Raw genomic sequence first — 19,796 nt, forward strand, 5'->3', positions numbered from 1 at the left:
CATCTACTTGGTCAGAAACTCTCTCCTGAAGTGCACTTTTCAGCTTGATTCAGTGGGTCGTGTAGAGCCTGTGATTTCAGAATTGAGCCATTTATATCTGCATGGGTGCCAAAACATGCTGTCAAAGTGACGTGTGCGTTTGTTTGTGTGTGGAAGCTTGAAAGGGAGTTGAGAGCGTGGCCTGTGGCGAGAATGTGTCTTGGACTTTTTTATGATTGAGTTGTTACTTGCACGTTTTGAATTTCTGAGAGAGACAAACAGTTTGGAGGTTGACTGGAAGTAGGTCATCTCACTTTGTTCTCCTGTAGGTCATTGAAATGGAAATTAGCCAGGTGTGTATATGAATACTCTCCGTATTGATTCAAGTCCTCACAATTGGATAAGCAACGCACATTCAGAAAGTTTAGATGCAGTTTGTGCAGTTTGTCAGTACGGTCTCTTTTTTTTAATGTACCCTTCTGTTTCTTTGATCCGATAAGGCATAAATGCATTGATCCAAAGAGACAAATTCACATTCAGCATCTTGTAAACATTTATCAAGAAAATATCTCACTTGTAACTTAACTATTTACAAAACTTTTTTAACGATTGTGGTGAGTCAGATTTTTAAATATGTTTTTGAAACAAGTCCCTAATGCTCATAAAGGCTGTATTCATTTGCTCAATACAGTAAAACAGTTATTAGAATTTAAAATAACTGTTTTCTATTTTAATATATTTTAAAATGTAATTCATTGCTTTGACAATGCTGAATTTTTAGCATCGTCCTTCAGAAATCATTCTAATATGCTGATTTGCTGCTTACAGAGGATTTCTTCTTATTATTATCATTCTTTGAGTAAAGTTCAAAAGTACGACATTTATTTGAAATGTAAATCTTTAGTGAGTGACATTTACTGTTACTTTTGAATAAAAATGGTTGTGTGGTGTTAGTTACCTAATGCATTAACCAATGGAGAACCTAATTGTAAAGTGCTACCATTTCACTTTTTTAAATGTTTTATGCCATCTACATTTTTGCTTTGTTGTTCGTCTGAATCTTCTTTAATGTTTTGTTGTTCATATTGTACTTCGAAATAAATCTCTGCATTAAATTCACTAATTATTAACTATTATTTTGTTCCAAGCCCATATGAAAATAATTGTGGAAGTTATTTTGAAAGCTCTTCACTTTCCATACAGTAGTAGTTCAGAATGACCATGGCTGTTCACCTTGTGTGTTCCACAGACAGATTAAAAGTGTTCATGGTTTTTGGTGACTTTTTATTCACTTTGACCCGCTGACTAGATACTCAATCCCACCTTAAGGAATTTCACCCTGATTACTCTGATTTCTCTGTACATCCGGAGGAGGTCTGACTCTCTCCCCCCGTCTCTCCCGCCAGGCTTATTCCGGTCATCGACTCTTTAGCAACAGGGCGGTCAATACCAGCCCGCTGAGAGGCTGAATAAGTGAGCCCTGAGGAATAGACTGACACCATCCGTCTCACTTTAGACCGTGATCCCTGGAAGACCACTGACCTACTGAGCAAAAATGAGGTCTAACGGAGCAAGATTAGTTTTTTTTTTCTTTTTTTAATGACTTTTATTTTTCTTTGTTCTTCTGAAACCTGGTTGCGGTTATTAAAAATAAATGCTCTAGTTTTATGTTCTGTCATATTGCTGTGAGGGATTTGGCTGTTCATTAAAGGAACATTGTGCCTAAAGGCGAGCTGGTATATTAACTGCATAGCCCAAGTGACAACAGGAGCTGTGAAAATAATTGGCCCTTGTTTCAAGTGGCTATGAATCTTCTTTTATTATGAAGCAGTGGCATGTGTTCGGCAGCTCGTGAGGGAACAGAAAGCCTATGTTTTAAAACTCTTTCGCTGTTTCAAGAACAATGTGTTTGTCAACAAAGTCTGCTACTTTGAGGTTCTTAGCAGTTGTTTTTATTGTGTCTGTCACCACTCAGATAAAATGTTGGGTTGTTTCAACACAACTTTGGGTCAAATATGGACTAACCCAGCTGTTGAGTTAAATTTTGAAATTAAATTTGACCCAAAGTTGGGTTGAAACAACCAAGCATTTTTTAGAGTGTGGTAAACAGATCAACAAGAACATCTAAAAGTAGATATTTATATGTTTATTCCCAGTGATGTCATGTTCTTGATGCCATTGATCTATTGGAGGTTTCAACACAAGCTGCTATACAGGTTAAAACTGTTTACTAACCAGACATGAAATAACAAGAATGCCTATCAATCACAAAACAAATCAGAACAGTTCTGCCTGTTTTTGAGCCATAGCAAACATTTATTATACTGCAGCTTTTTATGGTTGTGAGAGATGATTCAAAACTTTTTTTTAAAAATACATAAGGTGAGGTCCAGTGACATTTTAGTGTTGAAAGGGCTGTCTGGCACGTCACCACAGAGATAAAATATATTTGTGACCCTGAACCCCGAATAAGCAAGATTTCCATTGATCTATGGTTTATTAGGATCAGACAATATTTGGCAGAGATATAACTATTTGGAAAGCTGGAATCTGAGGGTGCAAAAAAAAAATCAAAATACTGAGAAAATCGCCTTTGAAGTTGTCCAAATGAATTATTAGCAATGCATATCACTAATCAAAAATTAAGTTTTGTTTTATTTATGGTGGGAAATTTACAAAATATCTTAATAGATTTGTTTTATTTTTAAAATAACATTTAGTATTTATTGTATTTATTAATATTAATAATCAGTTTTTAATTTTTATATTTTCAGTTTTCATTTAAATTTTTAGGTTAAGTTATTAGAGGTGGTATGGAAGCCAAGGTTTCTTTGACAGTGGCCTTCAGCTCATCTTCATTTTGCTGATCTTTTGTTTCTTATTTTCCGCTTGAAAATGCCCCATAGATTCTTCATGTAGAAGGAAGCATAAAATGTTCCATATTTCTTGGTAAGCGGGTGCAGTGACTTTCAAAATGGAGTGGATTTCAAAAAACACAATGGACCAACACCAACAGATGACATTGCACCCTAGATCATCACAGACTGTGGAAAGTTAACACGGGACTTCAAGCAACTTGGGCTATGAGCTTCTCCACCCTTCCTCCAGAGTCTAGGACCTTGGTTTCTAAATTAAATACAAAACTTGCTCTCCCCTGAAAAGAGGACTTTGGACCAATGGGCGACAGTCCAGTTCTTCTTCTCCTTAGCCCAGGTAAGACACCTCTGACATTGACTGAGGTTCAGCAAATTCCTTGACACGTCTGTGTGTGGTGGCCTTTGATGCCTTGACCCCAGCCTCAGTCCATTCCTTGTGAAGTTCACTCAAATTCTTGAATCGATTTTGCTTGACAATCCTCATAAGGCTGTGGTTCTCTTGGTTGGTTGTGCATCTTTTTCTTCCACACTTTTACATTCCACTCAACTTTCTGTTAACATGCTTGGATACAGCACTCTGTGAATAGCCAGCTTCTTTGGCAATGAATGTTTGTGGCTTACCCTTCTTCTGAAGGGAGTCAATGATCGTCTTCTGGACAACTGTCAGATCAGCAGTCTTCTCCATGATTGTGTAACCTACTGAACCAAACTGAGAGACCATTTTGAGGGCTCAGGAAACCTTTGCATGTGTTTTGAGTTGATTAGTTGATTGGCATGTCACCATATTCTTATTTGCTGAGATGAATTGAATTGGGTTTTTTTTGTTAAATGTGAGCCAAAATCATCACAATTAAAAGAACCATAGAATTAGAATACTTCAGTCTGTGTGCACTGAATTTATTTAATATTCAAGTTTCACAATTTAAGTTGAATTACTGAAATGAACTTTTCCACGATATTCTAATTTATTCAGATGCACCTGTATTCTTTTACCACTTGAGAAATTTCCTTGCTGATGGAGAATGTCCAGATAAGACCAGGTTTTAATCTCAAAAAGAGGTTGACCTCTATCAGGCTATATCACATGCTGTTGTTTTCACTGAGAAAGACGACAAAGCCATAATCCACAGAGAACAGATGGAATTCCACCTGCTCCATACTTTTAGTGAGGAAAGTAAAGTAGATTACTTGGATTACTTGTTATTCACCTTAATAGGGTTTCAAATTGTGAATACACAGTACATTTGCAAGAGGATTATATCTAAAAATAAGGAAAAACCCGAAAGAGTCAAATATCTCCCAAGATGATGCTGTTAAAAGCTAGTACAAAAGTCTTACCTCTGTAAAACACAGCCACTCTTTTAAAAGTATGTCAAGCTTTGGCGCCCCTAGTCATTTTAGATGACAAGGCTATTTTTGAGCATGTTCAACTGTGTTTTCCCTTGCCTGTAAACCTGCTGTGAATGTCCTAGATGTGTATGTACTCCGCTAAAACTAGAAAATGTGTTTATGAGGCTCAATAGGCATATCTCCAGCACCCTGGGCCATGATGGAGCTGGTGAACTTAATGTGGACCCGTTCCTTGAAAGGCATTATGGCTTCAGGCTGCAGAGGCCCAATGAGATGAATTAGTGCAGTGGTTAATGCTTCAAAGGCGCATTTTAACCTGCTTGCTGACATGCCCTCCAGTGCACACCAAGCCTCTGTGGCTCATCCTGCCCAAAGCGATTGTTCCTCTTTTGATCTGGTATACTGTGACGCATGGATTTTGTTTTTTGGAGTTTGTAAGCAACTCTGTTTTGGATGGTAAAAATGGTCCTTGTTCAAACTGCGAGTTGAGTTTGGCCTTTGGGATTTGATCATTTCATTGGTTTTTCAATTTCAGAAGTTTCAGCACTACTTTTGGCACCAGACTGAATACTATTTACAACTGCCAGACTTTGTTATAAAAATTTTGGATGGTGATAATAGCTGATAATTATTTTTATTATGGCAAATAAGTAACATCACAATATTATAAGGCTACACTGCCTGTTTTTGTTGTTGATTTTAATAGTGCTCTGCTAAATATAGTCATGTCAGAACAAAATAATGTACAATAGAAAAAATCATTATGGTTAACAGTAAGTTCTTTTTTCTTAACATTAGTTAATGCATTAGCAATGCAGAACTAACTTTTTTACAGCATTTTTCATCTTTAAGACATGCAATTTTTCGTTGTTCATGTTAGTTCACAGTGCATTAGCTCATGTTAACAGATAATTTGCTTATCAAGGCTGCATTTTATAAAAGAAAATGTAAATAATTTTCCAATTTACTTTTTTTTTTTTTTTTTTTTATATATTGTAAAATGTAATTTATTGCTGTGCTGGTAAAGCTTTTCAGCATCATTACTCCAGTCTTCATGTGATTCTTCAGAAATCTTTCTAATACACTGATTTGCTCAAGAGACATTTTTTATTATTATTATCAATGTTGAAAACAGTTGTGCTGCTTTTTGTGTGAAAACTGTGATAGTTTTTTCAGGATTATTTAATGAATTGAACAATCAAAAGTATTAGGGGTGCTCCGATCACGATCGGCCGATCGTTATGCGCATCTCGTCAGTAAAGCCGGTTCTCTAATCAACGGTTAATTCCATCAGGTGCATGATTTCACATAGAGCAGCTGTTACTACACAGAGCCGTTGTTAATAGAGAAGATGCGCAAATCACGTTAATTTTCAGCGTTTATTGGCGCATCTTCTCTATTAACAACGGCTCTGTGTAGTAACAGCTGCTCTATGTGAAATCAGGCACCTGATGGAATTAACCGCTGATTAGAGAACCGGCTTTACTGACGAGATGCGCATAACGATCGGCCGATCGTGATCGGAGCACCCCTAAAAAGTATAGCATTTATTTGAATCTTTCATAACATTCTAAATGTCTTTACTGTTACTTCTGATCAATTTGATGCATCCTTACTGAAAAGTATTAGCCTAATAAAAAAACAGGCTTCATACGGGGTTTGGAAAAGTATTGAATTTGTTTTAAGTATTTTCCTGGTCTGGAAAAGTATGGAAAAAAGAAAGCAGAGTATGGAAAAATAAAAGTGTTTCCAGACTTTTTTTTTAATAATGGAAATTAATGAAAATAAATTTATTGAACAAGAAGTGAGGTTTCATGGCTGTTTTTTTTTTTATTCCTCTGTGATCGCTAAATATGACTGAATGAATTCAAGGTGCAATTTTTATTATGCAAAATATAGGTTAGAAGTAGGGCTGTGTGATTTTCCCATTTTATTGATTAATTTGAATTTAATGTTTTGCCAATTACATTTTTTAGAAATCAAGGAATGTCAATGTTAACAATAAAGAGAAAAGAACGATCCAACCACATGTCAGAGCACATGTGATGCGCACTGTGAAGGACCATAAATATAGCCCTAAGCGCCATTCACACAGAATGCACTTTTGTGTTGACAAAGATGTGATACGGGCAGTTGCATAGAAAAAAAAATGCAGGAAGATGGGGGTTAAACTTCCTTTAACTTGAGCGGCGTGTTTTTAGAGTGGGTTTCATGCATGAGACATTGCAAGAGACACAAGCGCAGGATAAACTCCGGAAAAGCAGTGCAATCAAATGAAAGCCTGTAAAAAACTGCTTCTGCATGTCTGATATTTCATGTTTGCATCATGATGACATCAGTCGGAAAGCTGCTGTTCAATGTTTTTACAGTATTATTTCTGAACTCATTATATGTATAAGACAAGTTTGTGCGCTTGGAATAGAATTTTCTTTAATTAGAGGTTTAGTAAAGAAAAAGCTACTTGAATCATGTTGTAGTTACATTTTCAAGTTGACTAGTCAAAAAAAAAAAACACAGGATGGTTTCTTGGTCGCCACAGACTATGCATTGAGGAGACCTGAGGCCTTGGTTATGGAAATCTTGGCCCAATGAAAGCCAAATCATAAAAACTTTTTCTTTTTTTATAGACCCTAAACTTGGTAAAAGTTATGCCATCAACCTGTTTCGTGTCATGGTTTCTCCACCACCACAGAGCAGGTGTTAAATTGGATGTTAGGCCTTGATATTATAGGTACTACCATAACAAAAGCAACATTTTGAGCAGGTATATCTGTTAATTTATGTGCATCCATGCTTTCATTTTATTCATAATAAGATGGCAGTGATACACAAAGGAATTAAGTTATATAAAACTAGAATTTGTAATGCCCTTGTCGTGATTTTAGCATTGCTCATGAAGTGTTTTGTAGTCAGCCTGTGTGTTTGGAGGGGAGTGCTGAGATCGTTCATATTGATTCGTCCAGTTTCCGGTGATTGTTTGGAGAGATGTCAGGGTGAAATGCCTGACCAACTAAACAGCTTCGGCTGGCCGCTCTCTTTTCATTGTTCTAATTACAACAAGCATAGTTTTGGCCCCCTATGTTTTGCTTTCTGAATGTATGTCATTGTGTGTGTGGCCTCTTCTCCACAATAGTGCATCCAGAATGTTGTCTTGAGGGCTTTGTTGTTCAGTGTGCTCACATGAGGCCATCCGACGTGAGAAAACCCCTCCGGATGATGATGTTCCATCATTTGTTCATTCAAGTTATGGGTTTTCTGCAATATTAACAATATTGTATATCTGATTTACCACATGGAACACTGCTCACAACTTGTATGATGTGATTATTTTGGTGTTCATTAATTTCATACAGATTTGCTTTACTTTCTCTTTCTTTCGCCCCCTAGAACTGAAGCACATTGTTCAGTTGGACCTGGACCTCAAATTCAGAAACAACATCAGAGACCTCTTCCAAGAGTTTAACCATTTCCCTGTGGAGGCTGTCATTGGAATTGCACGTGAAATGCAGCCAGTTTACAGGTATCTGACATAGCTCTGCATACAGAAAAGTAATTGTGTCCACAGTTTTTCATTTATATGATCCTTACCAATAAATCTGCTGCATTCATACCAGAAAGTATGAAAAAAGTGCTGTACAATATATCGGTACCATATCGGTTATCGGCTGATGTTGATATTTAATAGTACATGCTCATTTCCCCAATGTATACATTTTAGATTACCTTTGCCATCATCTAATATTAGCCTAAAGTAAATCTTTAAAAACATCATGAATCTTATAGTAGTTACATTTAAAAGGAGTCTTTAAATGTTTTTTTTTTTCATACTGTGCATTATAATGTTGATTTTGAGAAAATATAATTAAAAAAGAAAATATATTTTAAATATGTGAAAATAATATAACTATAATTATAACTTGAAACTAATTTTAACATGCAATGCATTTCAGTGTTATTTTAGTATTATTTATTTTCTATAATAGTATTTTTTTATATTTTACATTTGCATATACATTTATTTATTTGGCAGACACTTATCCGAAGCGACTTGCAGTGAATTCAAATTTTCAATTTAATTCTAGTTTTAGTAATTTTATGTGCTTTTGAAATTTTAAATTTTAAATATTTCTTTGTAACTTTATTTCAGTTTAAGCTTAAGTATTTTTAGTAGGTTTATTAAGCTTAAGTGTTAGCTGCCAATGCAACTTTTTTAATAAATTTTTATATTTAATTTCAGCTATATTTTTTATAGTTTCAGTTAACATTAAAAATACTTTCCATATAAAAAGTACTATAATACCACATTGTTTTGTACAACATGATGGTAGTACAATGGTATTCTTTGAAGAACAATGTAAAAATGGAGGTCCATGATCATTTAGCCTCATGGTATATATCAAAATGTCATAGTGTTCCCATCTGATACATTACCATGGTATCATCACGGTACTGTTTTGTGTCATTAAGCTAGTATGATCTATACCGTATATCATTTATACTGTATATAACATGGAAATAAAATAGAGGTGCACTTTTGATTTTTCAAAATGGATGAGATTTCTACTGTACAGTTTGATCAAAACAGCTTTTCCATAATCTGAAAGAGTCTTTGGACAACCTGTCGTCTTGGTTCACATCGCATACTCAACAGAATGTCGAAATGGTCTGATCTGTCTTGTGGCCTGGCAAAATCAAGCTGGGCATGAAACTGGGAACCGAATAGAGGTGGAATTCTTTTCACAGTTTTTTCCAAGAACCATCGTGTGACTAGAGCTTTCAGGAAACCGTTTCTAATAGCTCCAGTGTTTAGACACCGAAACATGAGGAGGATTCTCAGATTGGTGATAAGAATTCACAAAGTAGGCTGTTTTTTCTGGTTGCTTTGTTTGTGTGATAGAGAGACTGTAGGGGCTTGTGGCCTTAAAAAAAAAAAAAACAAACCCTACAGTGTTGTTGTGTCTTCTTTGAAGCAAGCCGGTCTTGTTTAAACCGACTTTTTCCTAGTTGATACACTTTTCGGCTTACTTATACAGGCACAAACGTGCTTAAACGGCTTTAATTACCAGGATCTTTAACCGAAAAGTCTCAAGATTTGCATGATTGAGCATACAGACATGTTTTTATCAAATTATTAGATCAGATTAATGTTGATGTTGATTAATGAGCAATTTACCATTGTACTTCACAGTATGAAAGTAGATTGCGCTGTTGTCAGCACTGGTCCCTTGTTGAATGAGGCTTTCCCATAAATATTCCCATCAGACCTGCCTCACCTCAGTGAGGGCCACAAGCCAAGTCCTTATATAAGAAACCAGCAAGTCGTAGCAAGTACATCTCTATGTTAAAAGAATACTTCACCCAGAACTGAAAACCTTGATGTTTTACTCACTCCATTGTTGTTTCAGCCTGTAGTTTAGCCTTCATCGAAAACATAATTGGATGGTAATCCCCAAAAAATGAGAGAAAAGTTTTTTTTTATTTTTAAAAATTTTCTTTTAAGTAACAACAACAACAACAACGAAAAGTTCTGTACAGTCAGCTGTTTATCAAATAAACACAGAGTGCATGGTGAGGAACCAAATGGGAAACTACTTACATTAACTTTATTTTGTAAGAAGAAAGAGAATGTGTGAAGTTAATAAAAAAAACTAGACATTTAAAAGTTTGGGGGTCACTCAAACTTTATTTAATTTTTTTGTTGAAATTTTATTCTGCAAGAGTGCATTAAATTGATCGAAAATGATACATAAGACATTTATAATGTTGCAGAAGAGTTCTATTTCAATTTATAAATGCCTTTCATTTTTCTATACAACTTTCTATTCATGATAGAAACCTGAAAAAAAAGTGTAATGGTCTCCACAAAAATATTAAAGTAGCACAGCTGTTTTCAACATGCATAATAATAAGAAATGTTTCTTGAGCAGCAAATCAGCATGTTAGAATGATTTCTGAAAGATCACGTGACCCTGAAGACTGGAATATTGAGTAATGTCAACACAGGAATAAATTTACATTTTGAAATATTTTGTGTTAACCCATTGTAGTAGTACTAAAAATTCATTGTAGTGAAAAAACTTTTTTTTTATCAAATAAATTCAGCCCTCGTTGAGCATAAGAAGCTTCTTTAAAAATCTTACCAATACCAAACATTGGTTAGAGCTGTGGTCAGTTGTCTTGAATGATTATATAATTTAGTGTGATTTATATCAAGTTTTATTTCAACCAATCACAATCAAGGATTCCAGAGAGCGGTATCAATTTTAGAGTGTAGTTGATGTGACCTTTCCTAACCTAGTGTCGTAAGTTCTCTATTTTTTTCATTCACCCATACAAGCATTACTAACTGACATCTCATCATGTTTTTGCATGAATTTTCATCTGTCTGTTCACCGTTTTGAAGTTAAGAGGGTCAGGGAAGTGATCAGGTGCTCTTCTGTGTGAAGAGCTAACATCGTTTCTGGATAAAAGAAAAACAGTCCCTGTGAGAGTATTAAAATAGACCCTGTGAGTCCCTGTGAGTGTTTTTTTTCTCCTCAACAGAGTGCAGGTTTTCCACGACAGTTCTCTGACTTCATTCAGACAGAACTACATAAACAACTGAGGAGAAAAAAAGCATGATCAGCCATTGAGAAATCAGTGGTGTGTAAGTAGCAGCAGCAGCGTGGCAACATCTAACACCTGTGCCATCACAAAGACCCACTAGGCCACTGTAATTAGGGCTCAAGCCCGAAGGGGCGAAGAGCCCTATTGTTCTTCTAAGGATTATTAGGGCTCAAGCCTGGAGGGCGAGAGCCCTATTGTTTTCCTTAGGATTATTTGTTATTATTATTATTTTTCTTCAAGGTTTCGGGGGCTTTTGGGGCCCTTAACATGCTTAAAAAGTCTTGAAAATTGGCACACACATTGGAACCTGCGGCCATTAGGGCCGGGCAGAGACTGATACACGGGCGTGGCACAGGGGCTCTACAGCGCCCCCTGGAATACTGAGGGCCATATATCATACATACTTGCACGTAGACACACGAAACTCGGTACACATGTAGATCTCATCAAACCAAACAACTTTTGTACTGCATGTCATAGGCTCCGCCCAACAGGAAGTTGGATATTTAGGGTTTACTATTCATATTTTTCGTCAAAGTTGTGGGGGCTTTTGGGGTCCTTAACATACTCAAAAACTCTTGAAAATTTGCGCACAATTTGGAATCTGTGGCCTTTAGGAGCCTGCAGAGGCTGGGACCCGGGCGTGGCACAGGGGCTCTATGGCGCCCCCTGGAACACAGTCATAAATGTTGATGTATAGCTCACACATACTTGCTCGTATTAATATGAAACTCAGTACACATATAGATCTCATCGTGCTGAACAACTTTCGTACTGCATGTCATTCGGCTCCGCCCAACAGGAAGTCAGCTATTTAGAGTTATGTAAAAAGCGCATGCTCTGGAATTTGAAATACTTGTCATAGGTTTTTTTGCCGATTGCCACCAAATTCGGTCAACATGATCTCAAGACATTGGGGATGAAAAATTGCCAGGGGATTTTTGATATCTCGAACGGTTTGCTCGTGGCGAGGTGTTGAAATTATGGCGAGAAATGAGAAACAGGAAGTGTCTAATACCATCCACATACATTTCCTGATTTTAATCAAACTGCATCAGATTATTCGTTGTATGATGTCGATCGCATATATGTGACTATTAGGAGTCAAAGTTATAGCGCCACCAACTGGCAGCAGGAAGTGTGTCATTTTCAAAATGATTTGAATTCAGCATCTTATTTTTACTCGATTTGCTTCAAACTTCATCAGAATAATGTTAAAACACAGCCGATATAAATCTGCTGGGGGGATATTGATATCTAAAAATATTGTTGCCGTGGCAACATGTTAAACTGGAATACTTCTCAGGTGATTTTGAGGCATATAACATGCTTAGAATTTCATCAAACTCAGAACACATATCAGTATTTATGATAACTAGACACTGGCAAAAGTTCATAAGAGGGCGTGGAAGAGGCACTCTATAGCGCCACCTTTTGTCAAAAGTGGCGGGGTTAGTTTTAGCTACAGACACCAAACTCGGTACAAAAATTTTTCTTATCAAGACGGACAACTTTCTAATTCACAGTCATCAGCTACGATCAACAGGAAGTCAGCTATTTTGATTTGAATGTGGATTTTTTTTTACATTTAGCTGTGAATTAATGCATACTGCTCAGAGGAGAGTAACACTATACACACCAAACTTTGTCTACATGATGCCAAAACATTTTAAACAACTTAAATTGCCAATGGATTTTGGATAGCTTAAACGGTTTTGTCGTGGTGATTTTTTTAAATGACAGTAAAAATGGAATTATTAATTTTCCTGCATTTTTAAATTCCAAACACTTCAAAACCTTTTTTCGTACAGAAAAAAAGTCATTCTGAGTAAATATGGATAGTTTCACGACTTTACAACACTGTATGGATAACAGAAAATTAAAAAAAAGTCAGACATCTCATCTCACTCTGTCCCTCTGTTTGAGTATATGTGCTTCAGACTTCCATTGTCTGAGAGAAATAGCGCCCCTACAGGTTCAATTCCCGGACTTTTACTTTCACTTTTAAATCGGTTAAAAATACAAATAAATACTTAGATTTAATTCACACTGACAAGCTAAACCAACATATCTGATTATTACCGTTCAGGGCTCATGGATAAATTATTTCTGGCCAGAGATACGTGAGAAATAGGAGAGATGAATCACCGCTGTGATCACGAGCGTCTGGAGTAAAGAGCTCAGAAAAAACGAATTTATTCCTGTTTTAAAGCTTTTAAAAATAAATTATTACAGCGATATCACACAATCAACCAATTAGAACACACCAAGAGCTAAATTCAGATGTTTTTGAACTGTTTGTGTGAAAATGAATTATTTGTGGCTGCCTATCTGAAATCACGACTCCGATCAGCGCGTACAGTGTCGAGCTCAAAACACACGAATGTATTCTTGTTTAAGAGCTTTTTTAAATAAAATATTACCACAAATGCACACAATAAACCCATTGTAACACTACAAGAGCTAAATGCAGGTGTTTGTGACCCGTTTAAGTGTGCAAGACTATTTGAAAGCGCAACTGGCAGAATAACATATATCTCTCGAGCTGCAGGATTCTGGCTTTCGTCGTACGAACGAACACATCACGGACAAGATTATTTCAAAATACATAATAGCTTGGCGACCATAAACGACAACAGCCACGTGAACATTAACTGTTGAGAAATATATCTGAAATGGATCTACTGGATTTTAATATTAAGTGACCGCACATACCAGCTGCTTCTGTCTTCAATTTTGATCTATATAAAAAATGAAACTCATTCATCTTGGCTGCTTTTTTTAATGTGTGTACGTATTTATTTATTTATTTATTTATTTATTTATTTATTTATTATTTTGCTCTAACAAGAATTAATCTATATTTAATTAAATCAATTACATTTTATTTTACATTTGATTTGTCCATTTCTGCATCTAAACGCCTAAAAACCTAAAACATGCTCTATTATACTATTGTTAGCAATTTCTTTATCGTCCAATTTATCTGGTGTACACTTTTATTTTCATAATAAACTTGTTTGTTAGATTATACACAGTTACAGTGGTCTATAATAAATATTGACAGGTTTTATTCAAGCTGTTTAGAATGATTGCAGTAGGCAAATTTTTTGAAATGTAAATAAAATAAAATAAAATTAAATAAATAAATAAATAAAAAACATTGGAAAAGAATAACTGTTGTACATTTTTATACATTTTGTATAATTTCATAGTTTATGCATTATAGTTATAAAAACAAATAAATTTAGCCACTCACATAAAATCTTATAGGCCTTATCCTTTTCTGACAGTTTTAGGGATTTTTAAAAATCCTAAAAAACCTTATTTGTGCTGCAAATAATAATTTCAAACTCAAACAGTAAATATTCAGTTCATGCTTTATAAAGCCTTGTCCCAATATTAATAGTCAGTAGTAAGCAGTTTATAAATACAGCTATAAAAAGCTTGTTCTTGGTTTATAAGCACATTTATTAAAAAGGAGAGTAAAGGGTCAGTTATCTTACTATGAAAAATAAAAAAATAAAAAAAAACAAACAACAACACAGATTGATACAGAACTCAGAAATTTTATTGTGGATTTATGATAAAACAGCCTGTAAATGAATTCATACTCCTCCAAGAAGACACAAGTTCACAGCAAACTTTTTTAACATGAAGCTAATATACTGAAGATGTTAAATTGCGAATGGGTTTAGGATAGCTTAAATGGTGTGGCCATAGCGATTTATTAAAGTAACATAAAAAAATACAATCGTTATTTTACTATATCTTTAAAATTTTTCATTCCAACTCTTCATAATTTTTTATATACGTAGAAGTCATCATTTGAAGGAAGCACAGTAAGTTTCATAGCTTTATCATTTTCAAGAGCCAGCATAAAATTAAAACTATCATAACTTATAAATCAAGCTTGCAATTCTTAGTTCCAATAATGACCACCAGATGGAGCTATAGGATTACTTTTAAATAATTATTGTAAAACAAGTATGATTTAAATCATTTATAGAAATCTTTCAAAGAAAAATAATATGTATTTTATGTATTTTATTGATAAAATGACCCTCACTTAATTAGAATAACAAGCTGAAGTATTGTGAACTGTATATTAAGAATAATTCTTTATAAGCTTTATGGACAGATACGTTTTGAGTGACTCTTGAAGGTTCAGCACCACATCCTCTTTTACCACTGTTTAAAGAATTTATCTTACAGAACAGGTGTGAATGAATTTTGGATAGCTTGAATGATTTTGCGTGGTGATTTTTTGAAATAACAGTAAAAAAGTAACCAGTAAATGTCTTTTATTTTTTTAAAGTGCAGCTTCTAAATACTTCAAAAAAATGTACACATAGCAGACAAGTCATTCTGAGGAAATATGCATAGTTTCATGACTATACAACATTATATGGATGATAGAAAATTAAAAAACTATCATACATCTGATGTCACTCTGTCCCTCTGTCACTGTGGTTAATGTGTGTGTGTGTGTGTGTGTGTGTTTGTGTGTGTGTTAAGTGAATTAGGTGTGAAACTATCAGGGAGCATTTAGTCTCCAGCGCCAACATTTTACAGAACTGCCACTTTCCTGGAGTCTCAGAATTACAATGTGCCAGGTTCTGAGAGATCTAAGATTCCAAAAAATTATTTAATTAGAATACTATGAAGTATTGTGAAATACTATATATTAAGACTTTATATATAGGCTTAATTAACAGATTAGAGTGACTCGTGAAGGACCAGCACCACCTCCTCTTGTCCGATGGTTTGAGGAATATATCTTCCAGAATCCAGGATTAAGATTTAGGAGCTCATTTTTATTCCACCTCCTTTCCTGAAAGTCTGTCTTGCAGAATTGACTAAAAATTAATCTTCACATTAATTCCTAATTATTTTGCAATTCTTTTTGTCAGTTCTTCTTGACCTGTTTTTCTCTTCCAGCTTTCCTGGACTATTGTATAGCACTCATAAATGATTAAATAAAAAATAATGGTAGTTATTAAGATTGATATGGTTTGGAATTGGTAAAATGTGCTTGGAAAAAAATCACAATAAAACAATGTTTTAATGTTTAATTTGGAATATTAACTGACATGAATGAATGCTATATAAATATTGTTCATGTTAACAATATATATTGTTCTGTGAATGTGATTTTAAAGTCTAGATGATTCGGATTAACCCTTTAACTGCCATATCATTTAAAACCTCACTGCCAGAGGGATATTGTGAATGCATGTGCCCGCTGGGCACAGTTTACCTGATGCCACCGGGGTGGCAATGGCATTGGTGGCTTGAGCCCGCCATCGCTGCTTGCAGCTATATTTCTTCTTATTATTATTTTTTTTATTTTTTATTAAACCTTCCGGGGGTTTTTGGGGGCCTTAACATGCTCAAAAACTCTTGAAAATTGGCACACACATTGGAATCTGCGGCCATCAGGACGCCACAGAGACTGGGACCCGGGCGTGGCACAGGGGCTCTACAGCGCCCCCTGGAACACAGTCAGAAATCTTGAACCATAGCTCACACACGCTTGCATGTATTTATATGAAACTCAGTACACTTATAGATGTCATTGAGCCGAACAACTTTCACACTTTATGTCATAGGCTCCGCCCAACAGGAAGTCAGCTATTCAGGGCTGTTTAAAAAAAGCATGCTCTGGAATTTGAAATACTCCTCTGAGGTTTTCAACCCGTTCGCCACGAAACTCGGTGAACATGATCTCAAGACATTGGGGATGAAAAATTGCGAGGGGATTTTTGATATCTCGAACGGTTTGCCCGTGACGAGGCGTGGAAATTATGGCTAGAAATGAGAAACAGGAAATGTCTAATAACATCCACATACATTTCCTGAGTTTGATCAAACTTCATTGGTTTGTTCGTTGTATGATACCGATCGTATATATGTGACTATTAAGAGTCAACATTATAGCGCCACCAACTGGCAGCAGGAAGTGTGTCATTTTCCAAATGCTTTGAATTCAGCATCTTATTTTTACTTGATTTACTTAAAACTTCATCAGAATAATTACAAAACACGGCCGATGTAAATCTGTTGTGGGGATATTGATATCTGATATAGTGTTGCCATGGCAACGTGTCAAACTTGAATGTTCTGTTATGGTGAGTTTGAGGCAGACAACAAGCTCAGATTTACATGAAACTCAAAACACATATCAGTATTAGTGATAGCTAGACAATGGCAAAAGCTTTTAAAAGGGCGTGAAGGAGGCACTCTATAGCGCCACCTTTTGTCAGAAGTGGGGGGGTTAGTTTTAGCTACAGACACCAAACTTGGTACATAAATTGTTCTTTTCAAGACGGACAACTTTCTAATTCACAGTCATCAGCTACGACCAACAGGAAGTCGGCTATTTTGATTTGAATGTGTATTTTTGAGATTTTACAGTTGTGAATTAATGCATACTCCTCACAGGGGCAGTACACTATACACACCAAACTTTGTCAACATGAAGAAAAAACATTGAGGAACTTAAATTGCGAACGGATTTTGGTTAGCTTGAACGGTTTTGTCGTGGTGATTTGAAATGACAGTAAAAAGGGAAACATTAATTGTCTTGTATGTTTAAATTGCAGCTTCCAAACACTCCAAAGCATTTTTTCATACAAAGATCAAATCATTCTGAGGAAATATGCATAGTTTCATGACTTTACAACACTGTATGGATAACAGAAAATTAAAAAAACTGTCAGACTTCTCAACTGACATGATCTCACTCTGGCCACTCTGTCTGTGTGAGGAAAGGGAGGGGGAGAGGGAGGGGGAGTGTGAGGGGGTTGGTGACTGTGAATGTTTGGTGACTGACAGTGTGTGTGGATTGTAGGGAGGGGCTGTCTGGCAGAGAGAGAGAGAGAGAGAGAGAGAGACCTAATCATCCCTTTAATAATCAGGAAAAAAAAAATCTGTATTTTAAATTGTTATTGTTTTTGTTGTTGCTAATGGTGGTGTTTTTTCCTTTCATTACAGGTTAAGAAATCTCTTAGGCCTTATCCTTTTCTGACAGTTTTAGGGATTTAAAAACATCCTAAGAATCCTTATTTGTGCTGCAAATAATAATTTCAAACTCATTTGATACTGACCTATGACAACCTGTGACGTGACATGACATTTATTAATCTCATGGATGTAACAGTAAAACTCTTCAACTGACAGATAAAGCTGCAATGCAAGCAAAACTATTTCACAAATGCTTATAGGTCATTAAAATCATTACAAAACACTAATAAATTAAGGATTTGGTAACACTGTAAAATAATGTCTAATTTGTTAACATTAGTAAATGCATTGGTAACACTTTATAATAACTGCACTCATTAGCTAAGCATTAGTAAATAGTTCATGATTATAAAGCCTTTTCCCTTAATAATAGTCATTATTAAGCAGTAATACATCTATAAATAAATTGTTCTTGGTTTAAAAGCACATATATTACAAAATAGATTAAAGTCTCAGTTGTCTTATAAAATAAATGAATAAACACAACCCAGTTTGATTCAGAATTCAGAAATATTTATTTCAAGATGCAATAAAAGGAAACTGTACACTTGAATAGCTTTTGAGCGATTCTTGAAGGATTAGCATTACCTTCTCTTGTACGATGGTTTGAGGAATATATCTTCCAGATAGTACCGCCGCTCCCTATATGCAGAGTATGCAGTCTCCGTAGGGCACCAACTCCCAGAGGGGGCACCATCCCAGTTGCTAAAAAAAAAAAAAACATGCGCCATTCTCCCATCTGTGCTCGCGACCGCTCACACCTCATGTTTGCGGCTGAATGTTCGTAATTGATGGATGGACATCTATGCCTGGGTATAGGACATGAGCAATCCGGCACAGAGAAAAGAAAACTAAAGAAAAAAAAACAGGCATAAAGTTGTCTTGACATTGGACATTTGAGAGTCTCAAATTTAGGGCCGGTCTCTAAAGTTACATGTGATATTGTTATACACTTTTCTAACGTCAGTAGCATTTGAAGAGAATGACTTACAGTCATAAAAACAACTGTAATTGTTCATCTAGGTGACAGCTATAATGCACAATTAATTTGAATGTTTGATATTTATTACAACAAACTGTAAGTCATATGTAAATTATGCTACTTTTTCACATGGGCTCAAATGCAAATTTGAAGCTCAATAGCATTTGAGAAGAAAGACTTGCAGTCACAAAACAATTGTAATGTGTTCATATAGGTGTCAGCTACAATGCACACCTTATACATTTTTTATAAATATAAAAATAAAGTGTTACTAAAGTTATATATATATTGTTCTGTGTATGTGATTTCAAAGTCTAGATTGGTCGGATTAACCCTTTAACTGCCGCATCCCTTAAAACTTGATTGTCAGAGGGTTACTGTAAATGCTTATGCCCGCTGGGCACAGTTTTCCCGATGACACCGGGGGTGGCATTGCACTGATGGCTTGAGCCCGACATCGCTGCTTGCAGCTATATTTCTTATTATTTTTTTTATTTTTTATTTAACCTTCCGGGGGTTTTTAGGGGCCTTAACATGCTCAAAAACTCTTGAAAATTGGCACACACATTGGAATCTGCGGCCATCAGGATGAAAAATTGCGAGGGGATTTTTGATATCTTGAACGGTTTGCCCGTAGCGAGGCGTGGAAATTATGGCGAGAAATGAGAAACAGGAAATGTCTAATAAAATCCACATACATTTCCTGAATTTGATCAAACTTCATTGGTTTGTTCGTTGTATGATACCGATCGTATATATGTGACTATTAAGAGTCAACGTTATAGCGCCACCAACTGGCAGCAGGAAGTGAGTCATTTTCAAAATGTTTTGAATTCAGCATCTTATTTTTACTCGATTTACTTAAAACTTCATCAGAATAATGACAAAAAACGGCCGATGTAAATCTGTTGTGGGGATATTGATATCTGATATGGCGTTGCCATGGCAACGTGTCACACTTGAATGTTCTGTTATGA

The 19,796-nt window shown here is 35.5% G+C and overlaps 1 protein-coding gene across 2 annotated transcripts in view; it reads left to right on the forward strand.

The window, feature by feature from the left end:
• xxylt1 (xyloside xylosyltransferase 1) overlaps positions 1 to 19,796 on the forward strand; it is a 53,968-nt gene that overhangs the window by 9,326 nt on the left and 24,846 nt on the right. For both annotated transcript variants that reach the window (XM_052609483.1, XM_052609484.1), the window contains exon 4: positions 7,593 to 7,725. In XM_052609483.1, coding sequence (XP_052465443.1) covers positions 7,593 to 7,725 — 133 coding nt within the window. The remainder of the gene's footprint in view (positions 1 to 7,592; positions 7,726 to 19,796) is intronic.

Source organism: Carassius gibelio, chromosome A11 (genome assembly GCF_023724105.1).
Source record: "Carassius gibelio isolate Cgi1373 ecotype wild population from Czech Republic chromosome A11, carGib1.2-hapl.c, whole genome shotgun sequence".
Taxonomy (NCBI): Eukaryota; Metazoa; Chordata; class Actinopteri; order Cypriniformes; family Cyprinidae; genus Carassius; species Carassius gibelio.